This window comes from Gymnoscopelus braueri, assembly GCF_963280865.1.
Source record: "Gymnoscopelus braueri genome assembly, chromosome: 2".
NCBI classification, from domain to species: Eukaryota; Metazoa; Chordata; class Actinopteri; order Myctophiformes; family Myctophidae; genus Gymnoscopelus; species Gymnoscopelus braueri.
Window position 1 is genome coordinate 9,753,264 of NC_137604.1, and position 26,463 is coordinate 9,779,726.

General features: G+C 42.8%; 2 protein-coding genes across 3 annotated transcripts in view; both read right to left on the reverse strand.

Annotated features, from left to right (window-relative positions):
- Window positions 1-25,803, reverse strand: part of LOC308098999 (C-type lectin domain family 17, member A-like) — a 38,815-nt gene extending 13,012 nt beyond the window's left edge. The window contains exons 1-3 of one of the 2 annotated variants that reach the window (XR_013934344.1): window positions 25,597-25,803; window positions 18,925-19,014; window positions 18,665-18,791 (exon numbers count right to left, since the gene is read on the reverse strand). Coding sequence is in view for 1 of the 2 variants with exons in the window: in XM_080447494.1 (XP_080303620.1) it covers window positions 18,925-19,014; window positions 25,597-25,729 (223 nt within the window). In the remaining variant the exon portion in view is untranslated. Of the gene's footprint in view, window positions 1-18,664; window positions 18,792-18,924; window positions 19,015-25,596 lie in introns of those variants that run through there. The other variant, XM_080447494.1, reaches the window with a different exon arrangement.
- Window positions 17,248-18,435, reverse strand: LOC308105015 (hepatic lectin-like; the record flags this gene model as incomplete). The annotated part of the gene is made up of 3 exons (XM_080455650.1): window positions 18,342-18,435; window positions 18,056-18,168; window positions 17,248-17,371 (listed from the first exon to the last, which is right to left on the reverse strand). The coding sequence occupies exons 1-3, from the start codon at window positions 18,366-18,368 to the stop codon at window positions 17,248-17,250; spliced, it is 264 nt and encodes an 87-aa protein (XP_080311776.1). The 5' UTR covers window positions 18,369-18,435.
- Window positions 25,804-26,463: the final 660 nt, after the last annotated feature.

Below are 26,463 nucleotides of genomic sequence, written 5' to 3' on the forward strand. Positions count from 1 at the left end.
GAATTAAATATTAGATTGTAATGTCTTAAAAAATTGCACATGCATTATTTGATGCAGTCATGTTTTGTGCGATGCAATTGAAAAGTGGAATGACCCACCTACAGACAGAGCCAGATAGACAGACAGAGTGAGAGAAAACAGACAGCTCAACCTATTGCCATTGACAGGAATCAAACTCTCAACCTTCGGACTCACAGAATGAGACACTACAAGTAGTGCTATAGCTTCATCCAGGCTGAAGTTGTCTGTTGAAGATCATACACTTTTGCCTTCTGTCATGAACCAAGCCCCTGTTTCACTAACACTAAGATCACTCGTTCACAAACCATTTACCAATAGAGAAATTGTATGTCTCCTCGAAACCGAAACCAGTGAAAGCAGCCGATCTACAAGCTCACAAAACGTTGCTATCTGAAAAGTTGTGAGATTGTAGATCGGATATTTTCACAATGAAGTACGTCATACATTGAAAAAACATACTCTCAAATAAGCATTTCATGTTATCTTTACCGTTTGCATATGTATTCATTGATACAGTCATGTTTTTTGCAATTCAACTTAAATGAGTCTGCATCAAGTGAGGCTTTGAACCGCAACCTTGCGGTCGTGAGGCACTCGCTTAAGGGAGAAGCCATTGGACCAACAGACCAAGAACCTGTGAAAAAGGAGATCACACAGATGATACAGTTTCACGCAAATAGCTGAAAAATCCTGGGTTTAAGTGTTTTTCAAACTGCTCAAAAATTGCAGACAATCTAAGGGCGGAGCTTACTGGTTAACGTGATACATGTGTTCCTCATGAGTCAAGGCACATGTGTAAGCAGGTTTAATGGCTGTCGGCCAAACGAGGCATGACTTTTGCCTGTTTAAAGTTTGCATTTAAAAAAAAATCGCTATAGCGCCCCCTTTGACCAATTGGAGTAAGATTGGTTTCAGTGATATTTGGAATGACCCTCAACATTACCGCAAAGTTTCAAAGAAATGTGAGTCTGCATGTATGTGTTAGGGGCAGATGAATAATTGTCATAAAACTGCAATATTCATTGGCTCATTAAAGCTTCATTTTTTCACTTATGGAAAATCTTTTGCATCAGTTTTTCGGCATAGGTTCAAAGTTCATGTGTAAAACGTTTCGTGCAGATTACTAAAAAATCCCAGGAGGAGATAGGTTTTAACTGTTTTTCATATTATTCAAAATGGTGGAGATCTAAAGGTCAGAGGTCAAAAGTCAGAGTGTGAAAGTTGTTGATCATGAGTAGACGCATATGTATATTGAAGTTTCATGGCTGTAGGTCAAACAGGCATGAGTTGTACCTGTTCAAAGTTGGCATTTTGCTATAGCGCCACCTTTTGACGAAAGATTGTGAGAATTATTTCTTGATAGTTTTTCATGACCATCTACATATGGCCAAGTTTCGTAAAAAGCGTATGCACGGTTCAGCCAGAACTGCCAAAGTGGGAGAAGAAAAAAGAGGGGAACATTAAAACAGGTCCAGAGCTGAGAGCTCTGGCCCCGTAATTCTAAGAGTCATCTCAACAGGATGTGGTCTATCTTATACTGCAGGTCTGAACATGTGGTTTTTATTCTCACACGAACATCAGCTAGAGTATCATTATGCTGTTATAACTCACCAATTATTGTACTTCTATGTATCAATATAGTTCTTATGATAAAACAACCATTGATGGTCATAGTTATTTTTTATTAAAAAGTATTTTTATACTGTAGTACTCTAACATACTCTACGACACTGTACCAACTTTGCTTGTTATGTTTATTAATTTATTTAGGATAATTTGAAGAAATCAAATAAATGTATAAGCCATACATCTGCAGTCATTGACAATGATCTGTTACAGTCAGTTGGTTGGCTGTGGTACCATACAGTCCCACACCCACCTTATTGCTGAAGTAAAACCTACACCCATGGTCAAAACAATTTTTTGCTGTGCCAGTTAAAATGTAGTTGGTTTGTGAAGCTACTCAGCTATTGTTGACTCTGGTAGAGCAGCTTGACCACAGCTGGGGCCATTACATGAAGGAGCGAAAAACGGTTTTTGAACCAATTGCCTCGACTCACAAGCTTGCACACGGAGGTAGTTTGTGGCGCAGATGCCAAAAGGACACTAGCATATACTGCACATGTGACAGCATGCGAATGGGCACCTCCATCACCATAAACAGAGCGGAAGAAGCAGGAAAAAAGTATGCACTTGGTGAGCAATTCCTTCATTGAAATGAAATGGGTGTGGATTTCCGGTACCCACTCTAGTTATTGTATAACATATGGGCTGATCCCTTAGCCTTTGTTCAACCAAGGACTACCTGGAAGGCAGCAGGACTATTATTTAACCATAGCTGGTGTAGGGATTGGTATGCAGACAGGGCATATCCACATGCCGGTGGGCCTTGCGCCACATACATTTTAAGGGGTCCCTGCTCCTCCAGAGTCAGAGCCTTGTTTGTTGTATTGCCTACAAGGGCGATACGTTCCAGAAGAGACTGAGCATGACAAGCATGCAAGAGGTGAGGTTGCCTTGAGATGAATGCAGAAATGTTGTTTTAAAATGTGAATCACATTGGCATAGACACAAGGTTACATTTAGGGTCTATGTGTTTCTGTTAATATTATTGACCACTCATTTTGTCAGTCCATGGCAAAAATTCAGTTGAAGACAAAAATGTTCACAAGCCGGCATGATGTATACGCATATATTTGATGTACATTTACCTACTATGAACATCTGTGCTAGTAAAAATAAAATACTGATATACACCAAGTACATCTGCAAATAAAAACAAAAACACATACTGGCCTCTGCCAACAATAATGTCCACCAAGTCCAGCAGAAAAGCTACTGGTTACTGAAGTACAAATTGAATAATACAGTAGATATGTTACAACACACACACACACACACACACACACACACACACACACACACACACACACGCACGCACGCACGCACGCACGCACACTCGCACGCACAGAGTAAGAATAAAGTTCAGTTAAAATAGAACCTCTTGTTTAAACAGTTAAAAAGTATATTTTTTGTGATTTGCAGTTGTAGTAACATCTCTTACCAGATCTAATTTTCCGTGGATTTTTCTGCTGAGGTGTGGTGGTCTTGGTCTCAACATTTGCATAGTTTATATCATCATCATCATCATCATCATCATCTTCCTCTTGGATGTCAATGTTTTCAGAACGTAAAGCGACAGCCATTTCTACCTTTATGACTTTAATTAATCTTGCAGGTATTTGTTATGGTTCACCTCTTAGCAACAGAATGAACAATAGAGAAGGGTGGTCTTTATTTGTTTACCCCCCTCCCCCTCCTTCCTCCTGTTGTTTCCTCTTAGCAGAGGCAGTGCATTCACACCTCCTCCCCCTCCCCCTCCACCCTCGTCTCGACCACTTTCAGTCTCGCATAGCGTGAGAAACTTCTGTGTAAAACATTATGTATCTTTTTTTATTTGTATTATGTCTTAACCCATTAAGACCGGGAACGCAATTGAGTCACTTTAGATTTCTTTGGCTATTCAAAAATAGCAGATATACAAGCTCATAGCGCGGCAGCGAGTGCCGCACTATGAGCTTGTAGATCTGCTATTTTGGAAAAAAATAGTGACCATTTGTGCAAATCTTTGAATATTTGTAACTCAAATCTTGAGTTACAAAGCTTCTGGGGGTCCCTGGAACAAAATATTTGACAAATGTCCGAGCCAGCTGACCTAAGGGACCTTTATCAGAACTTATATGAGAGTTGTTTCCTCGATATGATGATCATCACTGAAAGTTTTAAGTCAAAAACCAACCTGTATTCAGGCCTGTTTGTGTCTGCAAATATCATGTAACCCTCTATGATAATCTTATATGAAATCATAAAGTCCTTCTAGAAAGAGGCACTTTGCAGAGCGCATATCTCTGCCAGGCTGGGTGGCCTACACTCATTGTCACATCTCGAGATCATGTGTAATTTTCTCCGCCAGGCCGAAAGGCATTAACCTGACTCAGCCAGATGAGGGCGGTGCTGAGTTTCACAATACACCCTGATCTGGGATCGCTCATGGAGTAGAGCTGCCCGGTCGCTGCGTGTACGAACCAATCAGCGGCTGCTAGGGGCGGGATCATCCAATCACCTGACAAGTAGCTTGAAAAAATGAAACGACGTCTTGCATCGATTCTGCTACCGGAGTTTCAGATGGAAGTAGGCTGTGAAACAAAATGTGTGTCGCAAGCTTCTTCCATTTGGCGGACTCACTCTCTCTCTCTCTCTCTCTCTCTCTCTCTCTCTCTCTCTCTCTCTCTCTCTCTCTCTGTTTCTAAGAAGAAAAAGTACAGAGGAACAGAGGAAATTCAACAGGATGTGGTCTATCTTATACTGCAGGTCTGAACATGTGGTTTTTATTCTCACACACGAACATCAGCTACAGTATCATTATGCCATTCTAACTCACTGATTATTATACTTTTATATCCATATAGTTCTTAAGATCATTAAAGATGGAGTCTCTTTAGACTGTAGGATACCTACAGTACTGTACCACACTGTACCAACTTTGCTTGTTAGGTTTATTCATTTATTTAGGAGAATTTGAAGAAATCAAACAATTCAGTCATACATCTGCAGTCATTAACAATGATCTGTTACTGTCAGACTATTGTCTATTATTACAGTAAAATGTATTTGGGGTTGGTTGGCTGTGGTACCATACAGCACCACCTGATTGCTGAAGTAAAACCTTGCTCAAAACTATTTTATGATGTGCCAGTGAAAATGTAGTGATTTTTGTCAAGCTACTCAGCTATTGTTGAACAAAAATAGCTTAAACTGCAGCAGTGAAGCTCAGGCTATTGGGAAATGTACTGCAGTGGTTTACATTACATTACATTACATTACATTACATTACATTACATTACAGTCATTTAGCAGATGCAGACTTTTATCCAAAGCGACTTACAATAAGTGTATTCAACATAGGTAGGGAACGAAAACTACTAATCACCAGAAGTCTTTAGTGCATTTTCGATGATGAGACAAAATAGCTAAATCAAATGAGCATGAGCTAAAACAAAGTATCGACTAAACAAGATCCAATAAACAATACAACAATAGAAAACAAGCGTACGTACAACTAGTTAACAACAAGTAGGTCAGGCAGAGAGGAAGGGTAGTGTTTCCTGAAGAGGTGGGTTTTCAGCCTGCGGCGAAATATGGGCAGTGACTCTGCTGTCCTAACATCAGTGGGAAGTTCATTCCACCACTGTGGGGCCAGAACAGAAAAGAGTCGTGACCGTGTGGATCGGCCAGAAGGACCCTTGAGTGACGAGGCAATCAGTCGCCCCGAGGTGGCAGACCGAAGTGGTCGGGCAGGGGTGTAGGCATCGACCATAGCCCGGAGGTAGGAAGGAGCTGTTCCTTTCACTGCCCTATAGGCTAGCACCAGGGTTTTGAACTGGATGCGAGCCGCTACGGGGAGCCAGTGTAGAGAACGGAGAAGGATGGTTGTGTGGGAGAACTTGGGGCGGTTGAACACCAGACGAGCCGCAGCTTTCTGAACAAGCTCCAGAGGTCTGATGGCAGATGCCGGAGCACCAGCAAGGAGGGAGTTGCAGTAGTCCAGGCGGGAGATGACGAGAGCCTGGATGAGCACCTGGGCTGCCTTCTCCGTGAGGAAGGGGCGAATCCTCCTGATGTTGTAGAGGAGGAATCTGCAGGACCTTGTCACTGATGCGATGTTTGCCGAGAACGTCAGTTGATCGTCCAGGGTCACACCCAGATTCTTCGCAGTCCGAGTTGAGGTCACCACAGCATTATCAATGGTGATGGCCATGTCTCGGTGCGGACAGCCCTTCCCCGGGAGGAACATCAGCTCGGTCTTGTCCAGGTTGAGCTTCAGGTGGTTTGTCGACATCCACTCCGAGATGTCAGCCAGACAAGCAGCAATGCGTGCCTCCACTTGGGTATCAGAGTGGGGGAATGATTTACAAAGTGGGGTCCAGGGATGCCCAGGGGTCCTTGAGGGGGTTACAGGGGGTCCCCAGCAACATTAGTTCATTGAGATGCCACGTGTTTCCACTGGGTCCTTTCGGCCATTGCTGCTCCCAGTTTGTTGTCAATTATCCGTAACATACTCACTATGGGATATCAGCGCCCCCTGGTGATGCACAGAGCTACATACAATAAACTCCCGGGCCATCTCATTGGCTGTGAAGGGTATGTCTTTCAGCTTCTCTGCAGCAGATGCAGCACGGCTATTAATACATACTACAGTGGATTAGATTTATTTTGATCAGAAAACCAGCTTTAACCCAAAGCGGAGATACTTGTATCCCCCACAGGCTTTTCTTTTCGTTAAATCTTCTATTAGCACGCTCCCGCGGCTATTCTTCAATCTTTCTATCATCTTAGTTTTCCTCCCCATTGTTCCAAGCTAGCCCAAACAGGTTAAGTTAGCTGCTAAGCCGGTTAGCTTAGCCCTTTGTTCGGACCGGTGTTAGCCTAGCTTAGCTTAGCTTAACACTCGACGCTAGCTGTACCACGATGGAGGCTACTCGCAAGTGTGATCTCGCGAGCTACACTCACTACATCGCTGGCAACGACCCTCACCAAGTCTGCAACGTACCAGGGTACTGCATCGACTGCAACTTTCTCTTTGAAGCACCTTAACTCCCGCCTGGCTAGAGCGAGACTCTCGCTGGATGGGGCGGTGTACAACTGATTGGTGAGGCCTCGTATGCAGCCGGCCAAGCGGCCCTTCCCGAGACGCACCGTGCGGACGAAACTGGCCCGAGGGCCGTGCGTGGTGGCCCATACCGCGTGCGGCCTCAGACCATGGGCCCTCCGGCAGCCGTGGTGCCTCCGGATAGCGTAGCCAGCTGGCCACGGCACCACCGTGCTACCAAACAAGCTGTTGCCTCTGTGAGTGGAGGGAACCGCCATTTGCAGGGCGGCTACGGCACACCACTGCTGCTGTGTCTGGTGGGCCCCACCGGAGGCAACAGCCTAGCGGCATTCCCTCTCCCTCCAAGGTTCCCGCACCTGCTCAAGCACGTCGCCACGGACGTTTACCAGGGGAGGAAGCCGACAGGGACGAGGGAGAAGGGGAAGGTGAGGTTCCTTCATACCAGGAGGAATCCATGGAGGTCGCCACCCCTGCACGACGATCTCCCTGGGACCTCCGGGGATCCTCCCGCTCCCCAGGAGCTCGTGAGTGAGTTAGGCCAGACTAGCTACGTTAGCTGCTTTGCTAGTTTAACGTCGCCCTAGTCAGGCAGTGTTTTGTTGGCTTAACACCCAGCTAGCTTCACTAAGCAACAGGTTATTAGCAGTGCTGTTCTAGCTTAGCTTGCCTCGCTAGGACAACACCAGCTTGTTAGCCTTCCCACTCTGTGTAACGAGCAACCCCGTTCGGGGCTTCTACAGACCGCAACCGAGCCGTCGTTTTACCACGAAGGACGAGGCCGTTCCCAGGTATCAGACTACGCCTTCTCCTAGCGCCAGACTCTCAGGACAACCACGGACAGGTTCATCGGGCGCCATTGGGACACATGATGGTTTTTCATAAGACTATGTTAAAACGTTTCATGCTGTTTACTGTTTCTGTGCCTACTTTTGTTTCATTTCACATGTTTCAAAGTACATAAGCACATTAGCAGCCCTGTCAGGAGGCTCTATTGAGACACATGGTTGTTTTTCATAAGGTATGTGAAAACGTTTCATGCTGTTACACTGTATTCTGTGCCTCCTTTTTTGTTTAATTTCACATGTTTCAAAATACATAAGCACATTATCCAGCCCCTGTTATAAGCCCCTGTTATAAGCCCAAAAGTGCCTATCATGCCTGGTTCACAGCATGGTAGACGCTGTTGGGATACCTTCTCTACCTGTCTCAACCCCTGTCAAGAGATATCAACACATTTCCCAGGCGGTCCCCCAGCGACCCCTCTTTATAAGCCCATAGTATCTGTCATGCACGGTTCCACGGGATGGCAAATACTACTGGGATATTTGTCTATACAGGGCCCAAAGCCAATAAAGTGTACCAGAATCAAACCAGTTTTGCCTCTCGTCCACCAGGGGGCGTCAAAACGCCACTGTGGGACGAGAGGCCACGCCATGCATATGCATATGGGCCCCCTGGATCATGTGACGACGTCATCTGTCTTCATGGTAACGGACGTCAACGTTTCTTGGCTCGTGGTGAGTTGGACTTGACTAGCTTGTTAGCTGCTAGGTTAACACAGCCTCCAGTCGGGCTACTGTTGTTTCACTTAGCGGCTGACTAGCCTCACTGACAACAACACATAGCAGTGTTGTTTTAGTGCAGCGCACGGCCAGCCCTGCTAAAAGCAACACTGTGGTGGCCACGTCCACGGTCTCTAACGGGCGCCGCACGTGCGGGTCCGCTGGATCACGTGACGACATCACCGGTCTCCATGGAAACGGATTTCAACGCGGACAGGTTCATCGGGCGCCATTGGGACACATGATGGTTTTTCATAAGACTATGTTAAAACGTTTCATGCTGTTTACTGTTTCTGTGCCTACTTTTGTTTCATTTCACATGTTCCAAAGTACATAAGCACATTAGCAGCCCTGTCAGGAGGCTCTATTGAGACACATGGTGGTTTTTCATAAGGTATGTGAAAACGTTTCACTCTTTTACACTGTATTCTGTGCCTCCTTTTTGTTTCAAAATAAATAAGCACATTATCCAGCCCCTGTTATAAGCCCAAAAGTCCCTATCATGCCTGGTTCACAGCATGGTAGACACTGTTGGGATACCTTCTCTACCCGTCTCAACCCCTGTCAAGAGGTATCGACACATGGGGGTTTTCCAGGCGGTCCCCCAGCGCCGATAACCCCTCTTTATAAGCCCATAGTGTCTGTCATGCACGGTTCCCGGCATGGCAAATACTACTGGGATATTTGTCTATACAGGGCCCAAAGCCTATATATAGCCAGCCCCGCTAAAGGGGGCAACACTGCGGTGGCCACCTACCACCGCTACCCTTCCACGGTCTCTAACGGGCGCCGCACGTGCGGGCCCGCTGGATCACGTGACGACATCACCGGTCCCGTTGGAAACGTGCGCGTTGTCCGCGGGACTGGGTGACATCAGAGCCCCCCTCCCTCGCTCGCTCAGTGCGCAGCTTGTTGGAGAGTTTGCATATCTCAGTACAGCAGTGACACGCTGTGGTTGTACTGGTCAGCTCCCCTGATCAACAACATCACACTGTGGTTGTACTGGTGTGTTTCCCACGTGCCTTTATGCATAACCTCCTATGTCGGACAAGGTGTTGTTTCTCTCATGCGGGAGGTAATGCAGCCAGGTCTCTGAGAAAGGAGGTTCTCTCTCTCTCCTGAGCGAGGGCGCTATCAGAAATCTTGAATCAGAACCAACTGGAAGGTTTTCTATTCAATTTTTTTTCTGGTGGAAAAGAAGGGGGGGGAGGGGCGTATGATCCTCTCTGAATACGAAGGGTCTCAACAAATACATGACGTTTTTTAAAAATTCCGGATTTTGACGACCGCGTCGCTGCTGCGGACGGGGCGTCAAGGGGATTGGTGGACCATTATCGACCTCAAGGATGCTTATTTCCACATTCCTTTCTATCCACCGCAGTCAGGAGGTGGCGTGGCACACAGACGTGGCCGTTTCCCCACTTGACGTTGCGGGGTTTTCACCATCAATGTCCGTCGAGCGTCTTGGTCCCGTCTCAGCGGACCACTTTCATGGGGATCTTGCTGGGCTGGACCAGGCTCACGGCGCGTCTGTCCGGGGACTGGATAGACAGCTTTTCGGCCTGTGGTCTTCTCGCGTGAGGCGACAAGTCACATACAGGCTGTGCATGCAGGCGGCGGGTCTCATGACTTCGGCCATACACCTGTTTCGTTTGGACAAGCCCCACAGGTGACCTTTCTCCAGAGGTGGATGCAGGCTCTTGGAGTCTCGTCCACCTGAGGTTATCGGGAGGTCCGGGTATCCCTACGGTGCGTGGACACGCTTAGACCGTGGTCAGACGCAGCCCTTCTGTCCAAGGGGTCAGAATGGGGGCTGTGGTCTCGCGGAAGGTCATTACCCCGGACGCCAGCCTCACGGGTTGAGGTGTCGTCCACGTCCACGGCCAGGGGGGTGTGGGGTCCCAGTCTACAGACGGCCCACATCAACTAGCTGGAGCTGATGACGGTCTTTTCTGATGGCCAGACTTTGCAAGGCTCGGTTTTGAGGTTGTCATGTCCTGATCAGAACCAACAACACCACGACCATGTGCTATGTCAACGAGCAGGGAGGCCTGGCCTCTCCAGTGTTGGAAAAGCTAGCTGGCGATCTGAGTGGACGCTGTGGTGGGACACGCCACAGTGTCAGATCTTACACCCCGCCATCAGGACCTAGACCTGTGGGTCTGGTCCGTGAGAGGGCGACTTTGGGCTTGTGTGGCCTGTCCCCTGACGTGGTAGCTACCATACAGGGGTCCAGGGCCCGTGCCACGAGAGCTGCTTACGACATAAAATGGATTTTCTTTTGTGTCTTGGGGTCTGGAACAGTCGCCGTTGGTGGTGGCTTTCCAGGTTTCAGTTGCGCAGCATCCTCTTTTTCCTGCAAAACAGGTTAAATCAGGCTGACCTTCTCGACGGTTGAGATGTACCTGGGGCCTTCTCCACTTGTCACGAGGGTTTCGATGGCAAGACGGTTGGCCAGCATCTGGTGCGCCGTTTCATGGGCGGCGCCAGACGAGCCAGGCCGGTTAACAGGCCTCTGTTCCCGGCATTGGGTCCTGGCGGTGGTGCTAGATGCACTCTGTCGCCCTCCGTTTGAACTTTGTTGAGTCCTCTTGGTGGCCCTGTCTACAGCTAAACGGGTCAGTGACATGCACACGCTCTCAGTGAGTTCGGAGTGCATGAGGTTCCCGGACGGCGACAGGAAGGTTCTGTTTGAACCTGACATGGCGTTCGTTCCCCAGAACGGGATGGTGACCCATGCCCAAGTCGAGCTGGTAGCTTTCCATCCGCCTCCTTTCGCTTCAGCGAAGGATAGACGGTTGCACTGTCTCTGTCCGGTGAGAACTTTAAAGTTCTATGTACTGTCAGAGAACAGCGGCCGGCCGATTGTCGACGCAGTTTTTGTCTCCTTTGGCCAGGGTGGTCAGAGGAAGGCAGTTTGCTCAGGCGACGTTTTCTAGATGGACCTTGGATGCCATTAAGCTGGCCTACGCTAGCGGTGGCGTCCCAGTTCCAGAGGGACTGAAGGCTCGCTCTACTAGGCATGGCGACATCCTGGGCCCTCTCCAGTGGAGTTTCGGTTCAGGTGATATGCGCGGCTGCAAAATGGTCGTCTCCATCGACTTTTGCGGTTTTGTACAGCCTGGTCGTGGCGGCGTCATCAGTGGCGCACGCCGTCCTGGGTGTAGCGGTTGTCTCTAGTTAGAGGGGGGATTGAACAGGCCTGGAGCCTTGATCTTTTTCCTGACTTCCTTCTCCTAGGTCCCCTCGGGACTGCCAGTTGGCTGGGTCCTGGGGGAGGAGGCCCCTATTTCTGTATCTTTTTTTACATGTATAAATTGTTTTAAATATGTCAATATTTTTTGTATATTTCAGTTATTTGTCATATCTGCCCTGTGCAGCTTTTTATTATGCAGCCTAAAAGGCTTCATATGTTCCAATAATGTCCAATGCCAAAAACACAATTAAATCGTTAATCACAATTATTTGAGTGACAACTAATTGTCAACTTAAATTTGTAATCATGACAGCCCTACTACCTTTATGACTTTAATTAATCTTAGGTATGTGTTATGGTTCACCTCTTCACAACAGAATGAACAATAGAGAAGGTGGTCTTTATTTTATGAAACTATGAGTTGTCATATCATCCACCGCCCTCCCCCTCCTTCCTCCTGTTGTTTCCTCTTAGCAGAGGCAGTGCATTCACACCTCCTCCCCCTCCTCAACCCCATCCTCCACCCACACCATCACACACCCTCCACCCTCTCGACCACTTTCAGTCTCACATAGTGTGAGAAACTTCTGTGTAGCACATTATGTATCTTTTATTGTTATTTGTATTATTTCTTAATATGTGACTTTTCAAGGCAATTGTATTTAGGAAGTCAAAAGGGGGGTGAGTGTAACAGAGTGGTTCACTACCTCAGCCTGATGGCCTGAAAGTCTAATATCTCCCCCGAGCCATTGGGACATCCCTTTGGCTTAGCGGGTTAAGATGTTGGCTTTCCACGCAGGAGACCCAGGTTCGAATCCCGGGCGATACACATGTTGTCCACCCAGCCAAGCACCCACCGCCCACCCCTTCGGCAATTTTTATATAGGATATTGAGGATAAGGTTAGTGTGCCTGTGCCACGTTCACACACCCCATGGTATCGAATAGCAAACCATTTCATTTTTTTTTAAACAAGGCAGAGCACATGAAACGTGTGGCTATTCATAAAAACAAATATTCAATTAAAAGCAGAAAATAAAGTAATGATGTTCACATGACCAGTGGCTGAACTGTCTGACTGGTTGGTCATTCACAACGATACATTCCTTCATCAAAAGTTGTGTTGTATTTATGAAGCAAACATTAACTGCAGCACAAGTCAAGTGAGTTTACAAACACTGGTATATACTGCACAGACAGTACTTATAAGAATTAGCTGACAATTTGACATTTTTGAGTAAACTATCATATCAAGTTGTCCTGCAAATATGATCATTTTCACAGAGTTTATGTAACTGTTTCTGATCATTTTGTACACAGGACAATGTTCCTTTACGGCATGGGCCACATACATTTTCTTGTTTATCCACAGTCCATAAAGCTCTTCTGTATTTTACAGTGGAACCATTAATAAGAATGCTTCTTGTTCCTGAACCATTACATTTTGATTACCTTTTTTGATCAATAGATCCAATTAGTTTGTTTGTATAAGTTGCTGGATGTTGGATATGGGAGATTAAATTAGAATAGTATAGCAGAGGTCTCAGTGTGCAGTGCAGGGAGCTTTGGGGGGATCCTGTGTTAAGGGTGGGGGTGGTAGAGGTGTGGCTGCCCAGCCTGACCACTTAGGGTCTGGCAGATAAGTCCAGGATCCAGTCACACGCTACAGGGTTCAGTCACATGGTGGGGACTATGGTGTCAGAGCTGCTCAATAAATAACAATGTAACATTTATCATTCTCTGTTGATGTCATGGTGGGAGAGTGTGGCATGCAGGACCTGCATGCCACACTCATTGTCACATCTTCAGATCATGTGTAGGCTACCTACTTTGGTCATGTTCCTGCAAGAAACAGTGACATTTGTGGTGGTTTGTGTCCCCTATGGGTGAAATTACTTAGCCTGGTAAACCCTCCCTCCGGAAATCTCAATTCCATTTCATTTCAGGAGTGAGTCTGGCCTGATCCGCCTGTCTGCAATATTGGCTGTGCTGGAGTTGGGCGGGAGTAATACCGTTGACTGACAACCCCTTCAGCCAATGATAATTTTTCCCCTTCAGCCAATCAGCAGTTCACCAGTCTTAATGTGACGCGACGGGACTTTTGAGACAGCCATACCCAAAATGGGTTGCCTTTTTCGGGTACAATGGTGTCACTGCCCGCCCCTACCGGTTCTCTAATTATTATTTTTTAAATAGGCTTTGTCATGATTAATTGACCACATATATGAAGTTAAACAACTAAATTCTATCCAAACGATATCTTATAAGTAAATTCCGTGCCTCAAAATAGAAGTTAGAGAGCTTTTTGAAGTAAAAAAATAGCGGAGAATTGGCCGCACATGAAAAAGATGGCTGCCGTTCGTGTTTTGGGCTCACTCGAACTCGCCACCTGATTGGCCAACGTAAGCTGTCAATCACAGAACAATGAGCGACGACGCTGATAGGCGCGTCCGTTTGGCATACACAGCCAATATTGCAGAGAGGCGGTTCATGCCAGACTCACTCCAGGAATCAAATAGAAATTAGATTTCCGGAGGGAGGGTTTACCAGGCTAGAAATTACTTGTGTCTCTGCGTTGTTCAGAGACTAATATGTGATCCCAACTTGATCTGACGGGCATCTTTTGAAAACCCGCAATGATACAGAACATATCGATGCGGTCGGGCAGAAACCTATCTCCACATTAAAATGTATTTTTTTCCCCCAGTAAATCAATGCCGTACTTTGTCATACTACAGTGTCACACAAAAGTAGCAAAAATAGGCAATCTACAAGCTCACAATATGTGTCACGATGAGATGTGAGATTGTACATGTAGATCTGCTGCTAAAGCAATTTAAGTTAAAGTGGCTATTATTTTTTATAATTTACTATTTTTAAGCAAATAAAGTGTGTGGGGGTTATATCAATATTGATTCAATAAAAAGTATTAACGAGAGCTTGTGCCTAAATATAATAACTACATTGGATCCATTGGAACACCCGACAGCAACGATATTATAGCCAATTGGAATGGATTTTGTTTTCAAAGACACTTGTTCATTGCATGACTTCAGAGATCATCTGTAGTGATGTGTGTGAGTTGTAGAGTAGTATAGCAGCAAATGTGTTTTGAAGAAAATGCACAATAGCAGAAAATCTAGAAATGGGTGTGGCCTATATGGAGTTTCATCATGATCCACAGCTTTCAGTTTTTTCATTTTTTTTGTTGCTTGACCGACGATTCAAGAGTTATAGGTCAAAACATCTCTCTCTCTCTCTCTCTCTCTCTCTCTCTCTCTCTCTCTCTCTCTCTCTCTCTCTCTCTCTCTCTCTCTGTGTGTGTGCGTGCGTGTGTGTGTTTCTAAGAAAACAAGTACAGAGGAACTTTAAACATAATTCTAAGAGTCATATCCAACAGGATGTGGTCTGTCTTATACTGCAGGTCTGAACATGTGGTTTTTATTCTCTTTACGAACATCAGCTAGCCGGGGTCGGCAACCTTTTTGACATGAAGTGCCATGTTTTCATTTTCTTGATAGTCAGTGTGCCATATCAACATGAAGTTTAATTATGACACCACATCAAAATGTTATATTTCCAACTGATTTTGATATACTATACATAACAACCTTTATTTATTTTTCTTCTTCTTTAGAAATATTTGTATTATATATTTATACATATACTGACTAAACTTTTTTTGAATATTAATTTTAAAACAAAAACACTCTCACACTTATGCCAGTGTGCCAGTGATCACCCTCCCCTGTGCCAATGTTGGTACCCGTGCCTAAGGTTGCTACCCCTGAGCTAGAGTATCATTCTGCCATTATGCCTCACCGATTAATATACTTTTATATTAACATAGTTCTTAACTCTCTCAGTGCCAAGAGTACTTTCATAAAGTACTCCCCCAGTGCCAGCAATTTGCGTTTTTTTTAATTTTTTAATTTTGTAATTTTTCATTCAAATAAATGATCTGATTGGGTTTTTAAACCCATAATACAGTTCTACCAGTAGAGAGCAACAAATCGACACATTGATGATCTCGCTGGCTCACTCGCCCCCTCCCAAACAGGCTCACGTCACATCCGGTCATAACCGGATGTTGACATTTTTGACAATCGTTGATCGGGCTAAATTACGATGTGATACACGACTACGATGACTGATCGTCACCCAGACCAAAGAGAGTAGACGTGGACCTCTCCGTTTGTTTTTTATACCGTGTGATAAAACGTGACTTTCCCTATTCTGGCCGAAAATGACCGCGGGAAAAAAAATGAGAACCGGAATCTGCGTCATGAAACCGGAACCCAATGAGTCTGAAGGAGTCAGGAAGCGAAAGTGATCATGAAAAATAAACAGAATAGCGCGACCACAGTCAAAAGTAAAAACTCAGGATTTCTCGTGCTGGCACTGAGGGTACTCGGGAAAAACTCGGGATATCTCAGGGCGTGGCACTGAGAGAGTTAAGATAAAACAACATTTATGGTCATAGTTATTTATTATTAAAGATGGAGTCTCTTTAGACTGTAGGGAAACATACTGTACCACACTGTACCAACTTTGCTTGCTATGTTTATTCATTTATTTAGGAGAATTTGAAGGCATCAAACAATACATCCATACATCTGCAGTCATTAACAATGATCTGTTAAAGTCAGATATTGTCTATTATCAAAATGTATTTGGGGTTGGTTGGCTGTGGTACCATATAGAAGAAACCCGGAAGAAGCAGGAAAAAGTGTGTGTGTTTGTGTGTTTTTTCAGGGTTGTGATCCCAGTGTGTGAGCAGGTCACTGAAGTCAGAGTGTGTGTTGTCACCACAGTGTGGGTTGTGCAGTAGGCAAAGTAGACCATTAAACCCATTAAATACAATGTGGGTTGTTAAAAAAAAAAGGCTTAAGGTTAAAGGTTAAGGCAGATCAGTTCAAAGTGCTCACTACCTGTTCAGCTCAGGGTGGATTGGTGGAAGAGCACACATTGGATCACATGTAGAACAGCATCAATGTTACAGCCTCTACACACCTGGCGCTCTCATCCAGAGTGTCTTAATGTACTGTATGTCACGTATCCCATATTGACAGACAGTGCAACTAGGTGACACAGGACTGTACAGAACAAAAAACACATAGTGACTGAATAAATCTTTTATTTTTTATTTTATTTATTTATTAAGAAATTAAGCAACATATTCAACCAATGTTAACAATAAACAAAAGTATAAGTTTAGTTTAGTTTAGTAGGCTTCTTTAACACTGAGCAGACAAAGCAGAAATATTTTACATTCAAAGGTTAGTCTACTGTACAACCACGAGCCATGCAGTTAACTTAATTATCACATTGATTGGTAGTAGGGGGAAAACAATTAACAACAGAGACAATTCCGTCTCTGTACAAAGCTCACACAAGCTCACAAATTAAATGAACACATAATATCTCATGTGTGTAATCTGCACCAAAAAAATAAGTATAAGTGAATCACACAATTAAACTCAGAACTCCATGCTTAACGAGGTGGGAGGAACATGACATCACTGAATGAGGTAAAAACTGAATCTGAAACCTGACTGATGGCAGCCACCTCATGTATTTTATAATGTAAATAATTATTATTATAGAAAATGTATTATTATTTATCAAATGTTCTTCTTGATAAGGGCCATAGGTAGGGCAGGCCTTAATACAAAAAATGTAAAGGGCACTTTGGGCATCAGGGACAAAAGGTCAGGTACCCTCCTGCACATGTCTCTGAAAAAAGATAACATTTCAAATTGGTACAAAATACAATTTGTCCAAATATTTCACATTTCACTAGATAACTCTTTCACAGATCAGATAGCTCAGGGCAGAACATGATCTGTCGTCCCATCTTCCATACTGAAGCAGAACACAGTCTTCATCTCCAGAGTTATTAGGCTCACCAGGGCGCCAGTACCTGGAGTAGGAACATTTCATTCATTCCAACACATTTACATGATATTTAACCATGACCACAAATTATGTTCTAGATATTAGATGCAAATTAACAGAATAGTGAAATAGAAAACATGTATAATTGTGTTACTGACAGTGTGGTTGGTTGGTATTTTATTATAAGATTTCATAGCTCATAGCGCGGCACCGAGTGCCGCGCAATGAGCTATTTTTTTTAAAAATCGTGACAATCTGTGCAAATCTTTCTCTCTCTTTTGGGGGGTCCCTGGAACAACATATTTTGAGATGGGGGTCTGCGGCCAAATACATATAATCTTGTAAAAAACACTACATTTGTAGAATACCCAGAAGCAAAGATTTTTGTTACAAATGTTCGCTTTAATAATATATATATTCAAAGATTTGCAAAAAGTTTCATGATTTTTTAAAGAAATAGCAGATCTACAAGCTCATAGCGCGGCACTCGGTGCCGTGCTATGAGCTTGTAGATCTGCTATTTTTGAATAGCCCAAAGTATAAGATAATGGTTAAAGTGGTTAAAATAAAATAAAATGACCGATGCTTTCCCGGTCTTAATGGGTTAACACCATTTAGAAAAAAGTAGTGAAGATGTAATCCCTGTATGTGAAATGTGTTTATAATGATAGTTTAAATGAAGAATAGAAGAATGAAGGTAAAGTCTTACGTTGGTGTGGTCAGTGTTGTACCATCTACCCATTTCCACACTCCTTCCTCCTCTCTGTCAGTCAAACCCAGCCACACCCTCTGGTCTCTGTTAACAACTGTGTTAACAAAGTCCTGGACAGAAAGGATGCTGGTTACTGAAATACACACTGTGTACACACACACACACACACACACACACACACACACACACACACACACACACACACACACACACACACACACACACACACACACACACACACACACACACACACACACACACACACACACACACACACACACACCTGCTTTTCTTTGCTGTTTATGACCATCAGGTCTGATTGTCTGTCTCTACAGTATTGTCTGCTCTTCTCCCAGGTGTTCCACCCAGTAGTGGTGTAATAATAACACACACCACCACCAAATGTAAATCCATATGGTTCTAAAAACAAAATAATAAAGTTAGTCACTTTTTGGTGATTTGCTCAGATTAATGATAAATGATAAACAACATGATATACCAATGAAACAAAAAACAGCAACTTTGATGTCTTACTGACCACAAAGAAAAACAATTAGTTTGTTGTATCTGGACTGTAGATGGTCAAAACTGGACTGTTGGTGGTCTAGGTCTAGACCACACTGGTCCTTCAGTTCAGATATGTTGTTGTATCTGGACTGTAGATGGTCAAAACTGGACTGTATCTGGTCCAAGTCTTTGACCAGGTTGTTGTTCTCTTTAATCAGTTCAGAATCTGTAGGAAGGAGAATCAAACAAACTGATGAGTCAAACTACTAAATCTACTGCTAGAATTAATACATTTTATGGGGTATCATATTAGCTAATATTGAAAATAAAATGAATACATGTTCTGAAACTTGACTTACAGAGAGAGAGTCTGAGGCCAATGTTGAGCAGAGCTTGAACACCACAAAGCAATCCAAGACCCAATCCAACCAGCCTGTACCGTCTTCTGACTGGAGAGACACACACACACACACACACACACACACACACACACACACACACACACACACACACACACACACACACACACACACACACACACACACACACACACACACACACACACACACACACACACACACACACACACACACACACTCACACACACAAACACGTGAGAGGAGGGAGGAATATTAGTTAATATCTTGTTTGAAAAGTTAGAAAGTTGTTTAGGATTTCTATTGTAGTGGTAGAGATAAAACTATAGCATTAAGAATCCCCAATTATGTGTTTATAATCTGAGTGATAATGCTGCAAGACATGGCTTATGTTTTATTTGATTCTTTGAACATCTTAGAAATAAAACACCAAAGGAAGATAGCAACAAGTGATGTTTATATGATATTAATATAGTGTATGGTTTAACTACTGCAGATGAGTTGAATGCAATATGCTAATATAAAACAAATAAAAAGGAGTGCACATAAAGGTCAGTTTATAAAATGTTACTTTGAGCTCTGGGTTAGCTTTCTTTTGTTCCTTCTTTTTTTTCTCCTTTATTTTATAGTAAGAAATTATTCACCCCTTTTTCTCACAGCTTTCTGCATGTTCACACTAGGTGCGTTTTATGAATTCATTTAGACCTGTAAAGCCTTTACGTTGTTATACCTTTCAATCCAGGAAAGCATCTGTGTCATTTTAGTTGTTACTATATCGTCACTGTCGGGCAGAAACCTTGTATCTCCAAGTTTCAAATTAGTAAATTAAAGCACTACTTCATCATACAAGAACAGTGTCACACAAAAAGTATATAACACATTGAAATAGTGAAAATAGCCGATTTAGAAGCACACATTTATTTTGAAAATAATAAAAAAGGAACGGTTTAGGACATACAAGGTTTCCACCCGACAACAACAGTATAGCAACATGGTTTAACCCTAACCCAAAAATAGATTTTTTTCAGGGTGGCTTGTCAGGGTGGGGGGGTCCCCATTTCAAATATGATTATTTTGGGGGGTCCCCAGTACAAATATGATTATTTTGGGGGGTCCCCAGTTCAAATATGATTATTTTGGGGTGTCGTGGCCTGAAAAGGTTGAGAACCACTGGCTTAGACGAGCAGCATTCAGGATTGTACAGCTGATACAAAAAAGTGGTTGAAGTTGTAGCTAAATTATTTTTTAGCTAAAAATGAATCTCTCCTCTATACCAACTTGTGTGACTTAACCCATTGAAACCGGGAAAGCATCTGTGTCGTTTTAGATTGGGGGGGGGTGCAGCGGGGGAAAAAATAGCAGCCGCTGTTTCTAAATTTCTGCGTTTTTCTGCGTTTTTCTTTTTCTTTCACGCCGTTTGGTGCCCCCCCCCCAAGGTTGGTGCCCTGTGCTTTAGCACCTTCAGCCCGTTGGATAAGCCAGGCCTGCCTGTGGGTCGGGACCCCCAGGGGGGTCCACACATGATTTTAGGGGTGATAGTGAAGTGACAATTTAAGCCTTCTTAATACCTCAAAAAAAGAAGAAAGAATTACCATTACTGCATAAAAATCTACATTATATGCTACTATAAATACTGGTGAAACATTGGCCAAATTATCAAATAATATAAGATAGAGGTAAAACATGTGAAAATAGCTGAACTACAAGCTTGTAGATTGGCCATTTTTACAATTTAATCTGTGGAACCGAGTCAAACAAAATGTTATGCCTTAACTCTCTAAATGCTTGTCAGGGTGGGGAGGGGGGGTCCCCAGTTCAAATATGATAATTGTGGGGGGTCCCCAGTTCAAATATGATTATTTAGGGGGGTCCCCAGTTCAAATATGATTATTTTGGGGGGGTTGTGGCTTGAAAATGTTGAGAACCACTGGCTCAGACGAGCAGCATTCGTGTCATGATTCATGAGTCATGATTGGGCAGCTAATACAAAAAGTGGAGCACGTCATACGTCATATAAAAACTATTGTAATTTCTCAACTTTTAAAAGTGCTCTGATTGGCCAAAAAAAAGTGCTCTGATAAGTGCCTTAATAAAAGCAGCCGCTATATGCAGTCACCTTTTGGAATGTTTAATTTAAAAAGGTGGTGTCTATTCATTAGTTAGACCTTTTTTGTAGTTGTACAAAAGGGTTGTATTGGTAACCGGAATACTCGCCCCCAAAACACACTCGCCCCCATTGTTTTCGCAGACCAGCAGTTCTTATAGGTTAGCCATAGTTGCACTGAGGTTAAGTTAAGGAATAAGGTTATAGGTTTTGGCACCGTTTTACTGAGGTTATGTTTAGGAATAAGGTTAGGTTTAGGCATAGTTTACAAAGGTTACGTTTAGGAATACCAGGTGAATACTGCCGGATTTGCCCTGGGGCGACTGTGTTTTGGGGCGAGCGTGCACTTTCACTGGTGCTGCACTTTCACTGGTGTGCGCAGCAGCTGCACTCTCAGCTGCGCTCTCGCACTCTGATAAAAACAAAGCCACAAGGAGCCAAGAGCACACATATCACACTGAAAAGTAAGAAATCGTCCGTATTTTGAGGTCGGGGAATCAATACGAATTGACAGGCGATTTATTTGAGAAATGACGGTGATTCTGCTGTCCTGCTCTCACTGACTCCCCCATCTCGTTGCTGTGTGTGACTGTCAGCGAGTCAGTGAGCTGTGCGAGTATGCCATTCTGGGTGTCTGGAAAGAGCCCTCAGCTCATTGGCTCAGTTACTCATGACACGACCAATGAGAGCTAGCGCTTTCAGTGTTGCTGAGATACGGTTTCTGCCCCATAGACTGTAGGGTATAACGGGGAGCGGCTACTGGCAACGTGGTGTGAACAAATAACAGATCTACAAGGCAACAAAACGTCGACGAGCGAGGCGTTGTTAGCTTGTAGATCTGTTGTCCAAAAAGTTGTGACGATTTTGACGTTGCACTACCTGCGGAAGTGATTTACATAACTATTGGGTCATAATGCGTTTCATATTAATGGTACATTGTGCAAGTACAGTAACGGTATGGGAAGCAGCTGGTGTTGTAGACAGAATATTCAGTAATATTTTGTGCAAAAGTGTGGAGTTATATGGAGCATGCATCTGCCATTTTACCGTGGTGGACACTTACTATCCACTCCATGGGTGTCCAGGTCAATTAGTAGTAAGGATGGTTGTTATGATGATGTATAGCAAAGTATTGCTCCAGTCCAGTGCTTTTGTCTATGCAGTGGCTGTCAGTGCTGAGTCCAGCTATGTTTGTCACCTATGTTTGTCAGCCATTCATTTGTCATCATAATTATAATCAATAATATAAACAAATAAACCATTACTGGTGGCTTTTTCTGTGTGCTCACTGTGCTGCCTGTGCTGGTGTCCTTTTTTGGTCCCCCTGCCCCTCAGATAGCCTGAGTCTGCCACTGACTGCAATGTCAACTAAATGGTATTTAATTAATTAATTAATTATATTCTCATATATACAATTTCATGCTCTTAGTTTGACTTACTGAATCGTATTGTTTGATGTTTAATGTCAGAAATGTCAGACAGAAAATACCCCAGACAACTGTGGTGTGATTGTGTAGGTCTTTCTTTTTTATTTTATTTTTTTGACATGACTAAATTGTACATTTAAAGTGCCATTTGTGAAAATATAAATTGGTGTTTTCTTGTCTTACACTTATGATATAATTGCTAATAACCATTAAAAAGTTGTGTCACTTTACTTAAAGGGATACTCCACTTTCAAATAAAATAAACATTTAAAAAATATATTAAAAATAAATGAAAAAAGTAATGGAAAAATCACGGCCCCCTCACGCATTAGAGTGTCCTACTAATGTGAGGGGGCCGTGATTTTGCCATAACTTCTTTCTTTTTTTTTTTCTTTTTTTTTTTGTAATGTTTATTTTATTTGAAAGTGAAATATCCCTTTAAAGGTCACAAGGTCATGCTATAAGATATCATAGTACTCTCTCTCTCTCTCTCTCTCTCTCTCTCTCTCTCTCTCTCTCTCTCTCTCTCTCTCGAAGAAGAAGAAGAAGAAGAAGAAGAAGAAGAAGAAGAAGAAGAAGAAGAAGAAGAAGAAGAAGAAGAAGAAGAAGAAGAAGAAGAAGAAGAAGAAGAAGAAAAAGGACAGACGAACAGAGGAACTTGAAGCCAATTAAAAAATACTTCCTTGGCCTACTGACAGCGTGCATAAAACGATCCAGCAGTTTGTGAGATTTGCTGTCTCTTTCTCTCCCCCTCTCTCCCCCCCCCCCCTCTCTCTCTCTCTCTCTGTTTCTAAGAAAAAGGACAGATGAACAGAGGAACTTTAAAAATAATTTTAAGAGTCATCTTCAACAGGATGTGGTCTGTCTTATACTGCAGGTCTGAGCATGTGTTTTTTATTCTCAAACGAACATCAGCTAGAGTATCATTATGCTGTTATAACTCACCAATTATTATACTTCTATGTATCAATATAGTTCTTAAGATAAAACAATATTGATGGTCATAGTTATTTATTATTAAAAAGTCTCTTTAGACTGTAGGAAAACATACTCTACGAAACCGTACCAACTTTGCTTGTTATGTTTATTAATTTATTTAGGAGAATTTGAAGAAATCAAATAATATGTAAGCCATACATCTGCAGTCATTAACAATGATCTGTTACAGTCTGTGGTTGGCTGTGGTACCATACAGTCAGTGGTGGAAAGTAACTAAGTACATTTACTTAAAGGGATACTTCACTTTCGGCGGGGGGAAACATTTAAAAAATATATTACAAATAAATGAAAAAAGTAATGGAAAATTCATGGCCCCCTCACGCATTAGAGTGTCCTACTAATGTGTGAGGGGGCCTTTATTTTGCCATAACTTCTTTCATTTTTTTTTAATATATATTTTTAATGTTTATTTTATGTGAAAGTGAAGTATCCCTTTAAGTACTGTACTTAAGTACAATTTTGAGATATTTGTAATTTACTTGAGTATTTCCAATTTCCAATACTTTTACTTCTACTCCACTCAACTCAAGGCAAATATTGTACTTTTACTCCACTGCAATTATTTGAAAACTTTAGTTACTAGTTACTTTTCAGATATAAATTATGATATTATAAAACATACATTAACCACTTTGGCCCTATTTTATACATAGGCTATTTGAAAATAGCCGATCTACAAGCTCACAACGCGTCGCGTTGTGAGCTTGTAGATCTGCTATTTTCAAACATTTTATTACTTTTACTTTTGGTACTTTAAGTAAATTTTGTTACCAATACTTTTGTACTTTTACTCAAGTAATATTTGAATTCCAGACTTTTACTTGTAACGGAGTACTTCTATATTGCAGTATTGATACTTTTACTTAAGTAAAACATTTGAGTACTTTTCCCACCACTGCATACAGTCCCACACCCACCTTATTGCTGAAGTAAAACCTACACCCATGGTCAAAACTATTTTATGCTGTGCCAGTTAAAATGTAGTTGGTTTGTCAAGCTACTCAGCTATTGTTGACTCTGGTAGAGCAGCTTGACCACAGCTGGGGCCCATTACATGAAGGAGCGAAAACGGTTTTGAACCAATTGCCTCGACTCACAAGCTTGCGCACGGAGGTAGTTTGTGGCGCAGATGCCAAAAGGACACTAGCATATACTGCACATGTGACAGGGCCCCATGGACACTATGGGCATGCGAATGGGCCCCCCCATCACCATAAACCAGAGTGGAAGAAGCAGGAAAAAGTATGCACTTGGTGAGCAATTCCTTCATTGAAATGAATGGGTGTGGATTTCCGGTACCCACTCTAGTTATTGTATAACTCTATGGGCTGATCCCTTAGCCTTTGTTCAACCAAGGACTACCTGGAAGGCAGCAGGACTATTATTTAACCATAGCTGGTGTAGGGATTGGTATGCAGACAGGGCATATCCACATGCCGGTGGGCCTTGCGCCACATACATTTTAAGGGGTCCCTGCTCCTCCAGAGTCAGAGCCTTGTTTGTTGTATTGCCTACAAGGGCGATACGTTCCAGAAGAGACTGAGCATGACAAGCATGCAAGAGGTGAGGTTGCCTTGAGATGAATGCAGAAATGTTGTTTTAAAATGTGTAGCACATTGGCATAGACACAAGGTTACATTTAGGGTCTATGTGTTTCTGTTAATATTATTGACCACTCATTTTGTCAGTCCATGGCAAAAATGAAGTTGAACACAAAAATGTTCACAAGCCGGCATGATGTATACGCATATATTTGATGTACATTTACCTACTATGTACATCTGTGCTAGTAAAAATAAAATACTGATATATATTAAGTACATTTATTCATGTACATCTACAAATAAAAACAAAAACACATACTGGCCTCTGCCAACAATTATGTCCACCAAGTCCAGCAGAAAAGCTACTTACTGAAGTACAAATTGAATAATACAGTAGATATGTTACAATATACACTCACACACACACACACACACGCACGCACGCACGCACGCACGCACGCACGCTCGCATGCACAGAGTAAGAATAAAGAGGGAGTGAGATCAATTAAAATATAACCTCTTGTTTAAACAGTTAAAAAGTTTTTTTTTTGTGATTTGCAGTTGTAGTAACATCTCTTACCAGATCTAATCTTCCGTGGATGTTTCTGCTGAGCTGTGGTGGTCTTGGTCTCAACATTTGCATAGTTTATATCATCATCATCATCATCATCATCTTCCTCTTGGATATGTTCAGAATGTAAAGCGACAGCCATTTCTACCTTTATGACTTTAATTCATCTTGCAGGTATTTGTTATGGTTCACCTCTTCACAACAGAATGAACAATAGAGAAGGGTGGTCTTTATTTTATGATATTATGAGTCATGTCATGTCATCCACCCCCCTCCCCCTCCTTCCTCCTGTTGTTTCCTCTTAGCAGAGGCAGTGCATTCACACCTCCTCCCCATCCTCCACCCACACACCATCACACACCCTCCACCCTCTCGACCACTTTCAGTCTCACATAGTGTGATAAAGTTCTGTGTAACACATATGTATATTTTTTTGTATTTTGTTATTTGTATTATTGTATTATTTCTTAATAAGCACTATTTATAAAAATAACATTTAAAAAACAGATGTCGTCAACAAAGTGCTATACGGGAAAGGAGGTATAGCTAAATAACATAATACAGAAACCATCTATGTATACAATAAGACTCATCTCAAAGACACAAATAAGCAATGAGCAATAAACACAGTAAGAAGTAAATAAACCGTACAAGCAATAAAAACAAACAATGGTAAATATCAGCCACATCAGTGGGAATCAATAGTGAACTAGAAAAAGTGCTCCTCGGCACAGGTCTCCGCCAGGTCAGGTACGTTATTCTGGCCTCCTGGTGGCGCTATAATAGGCCAATGTGAAAAGGGTGGCATTTATTCTAGGGTCTTTCACGGCAATCAGACACTGCATTCATGATTTGAGGCATTTAGATAAATTAGAC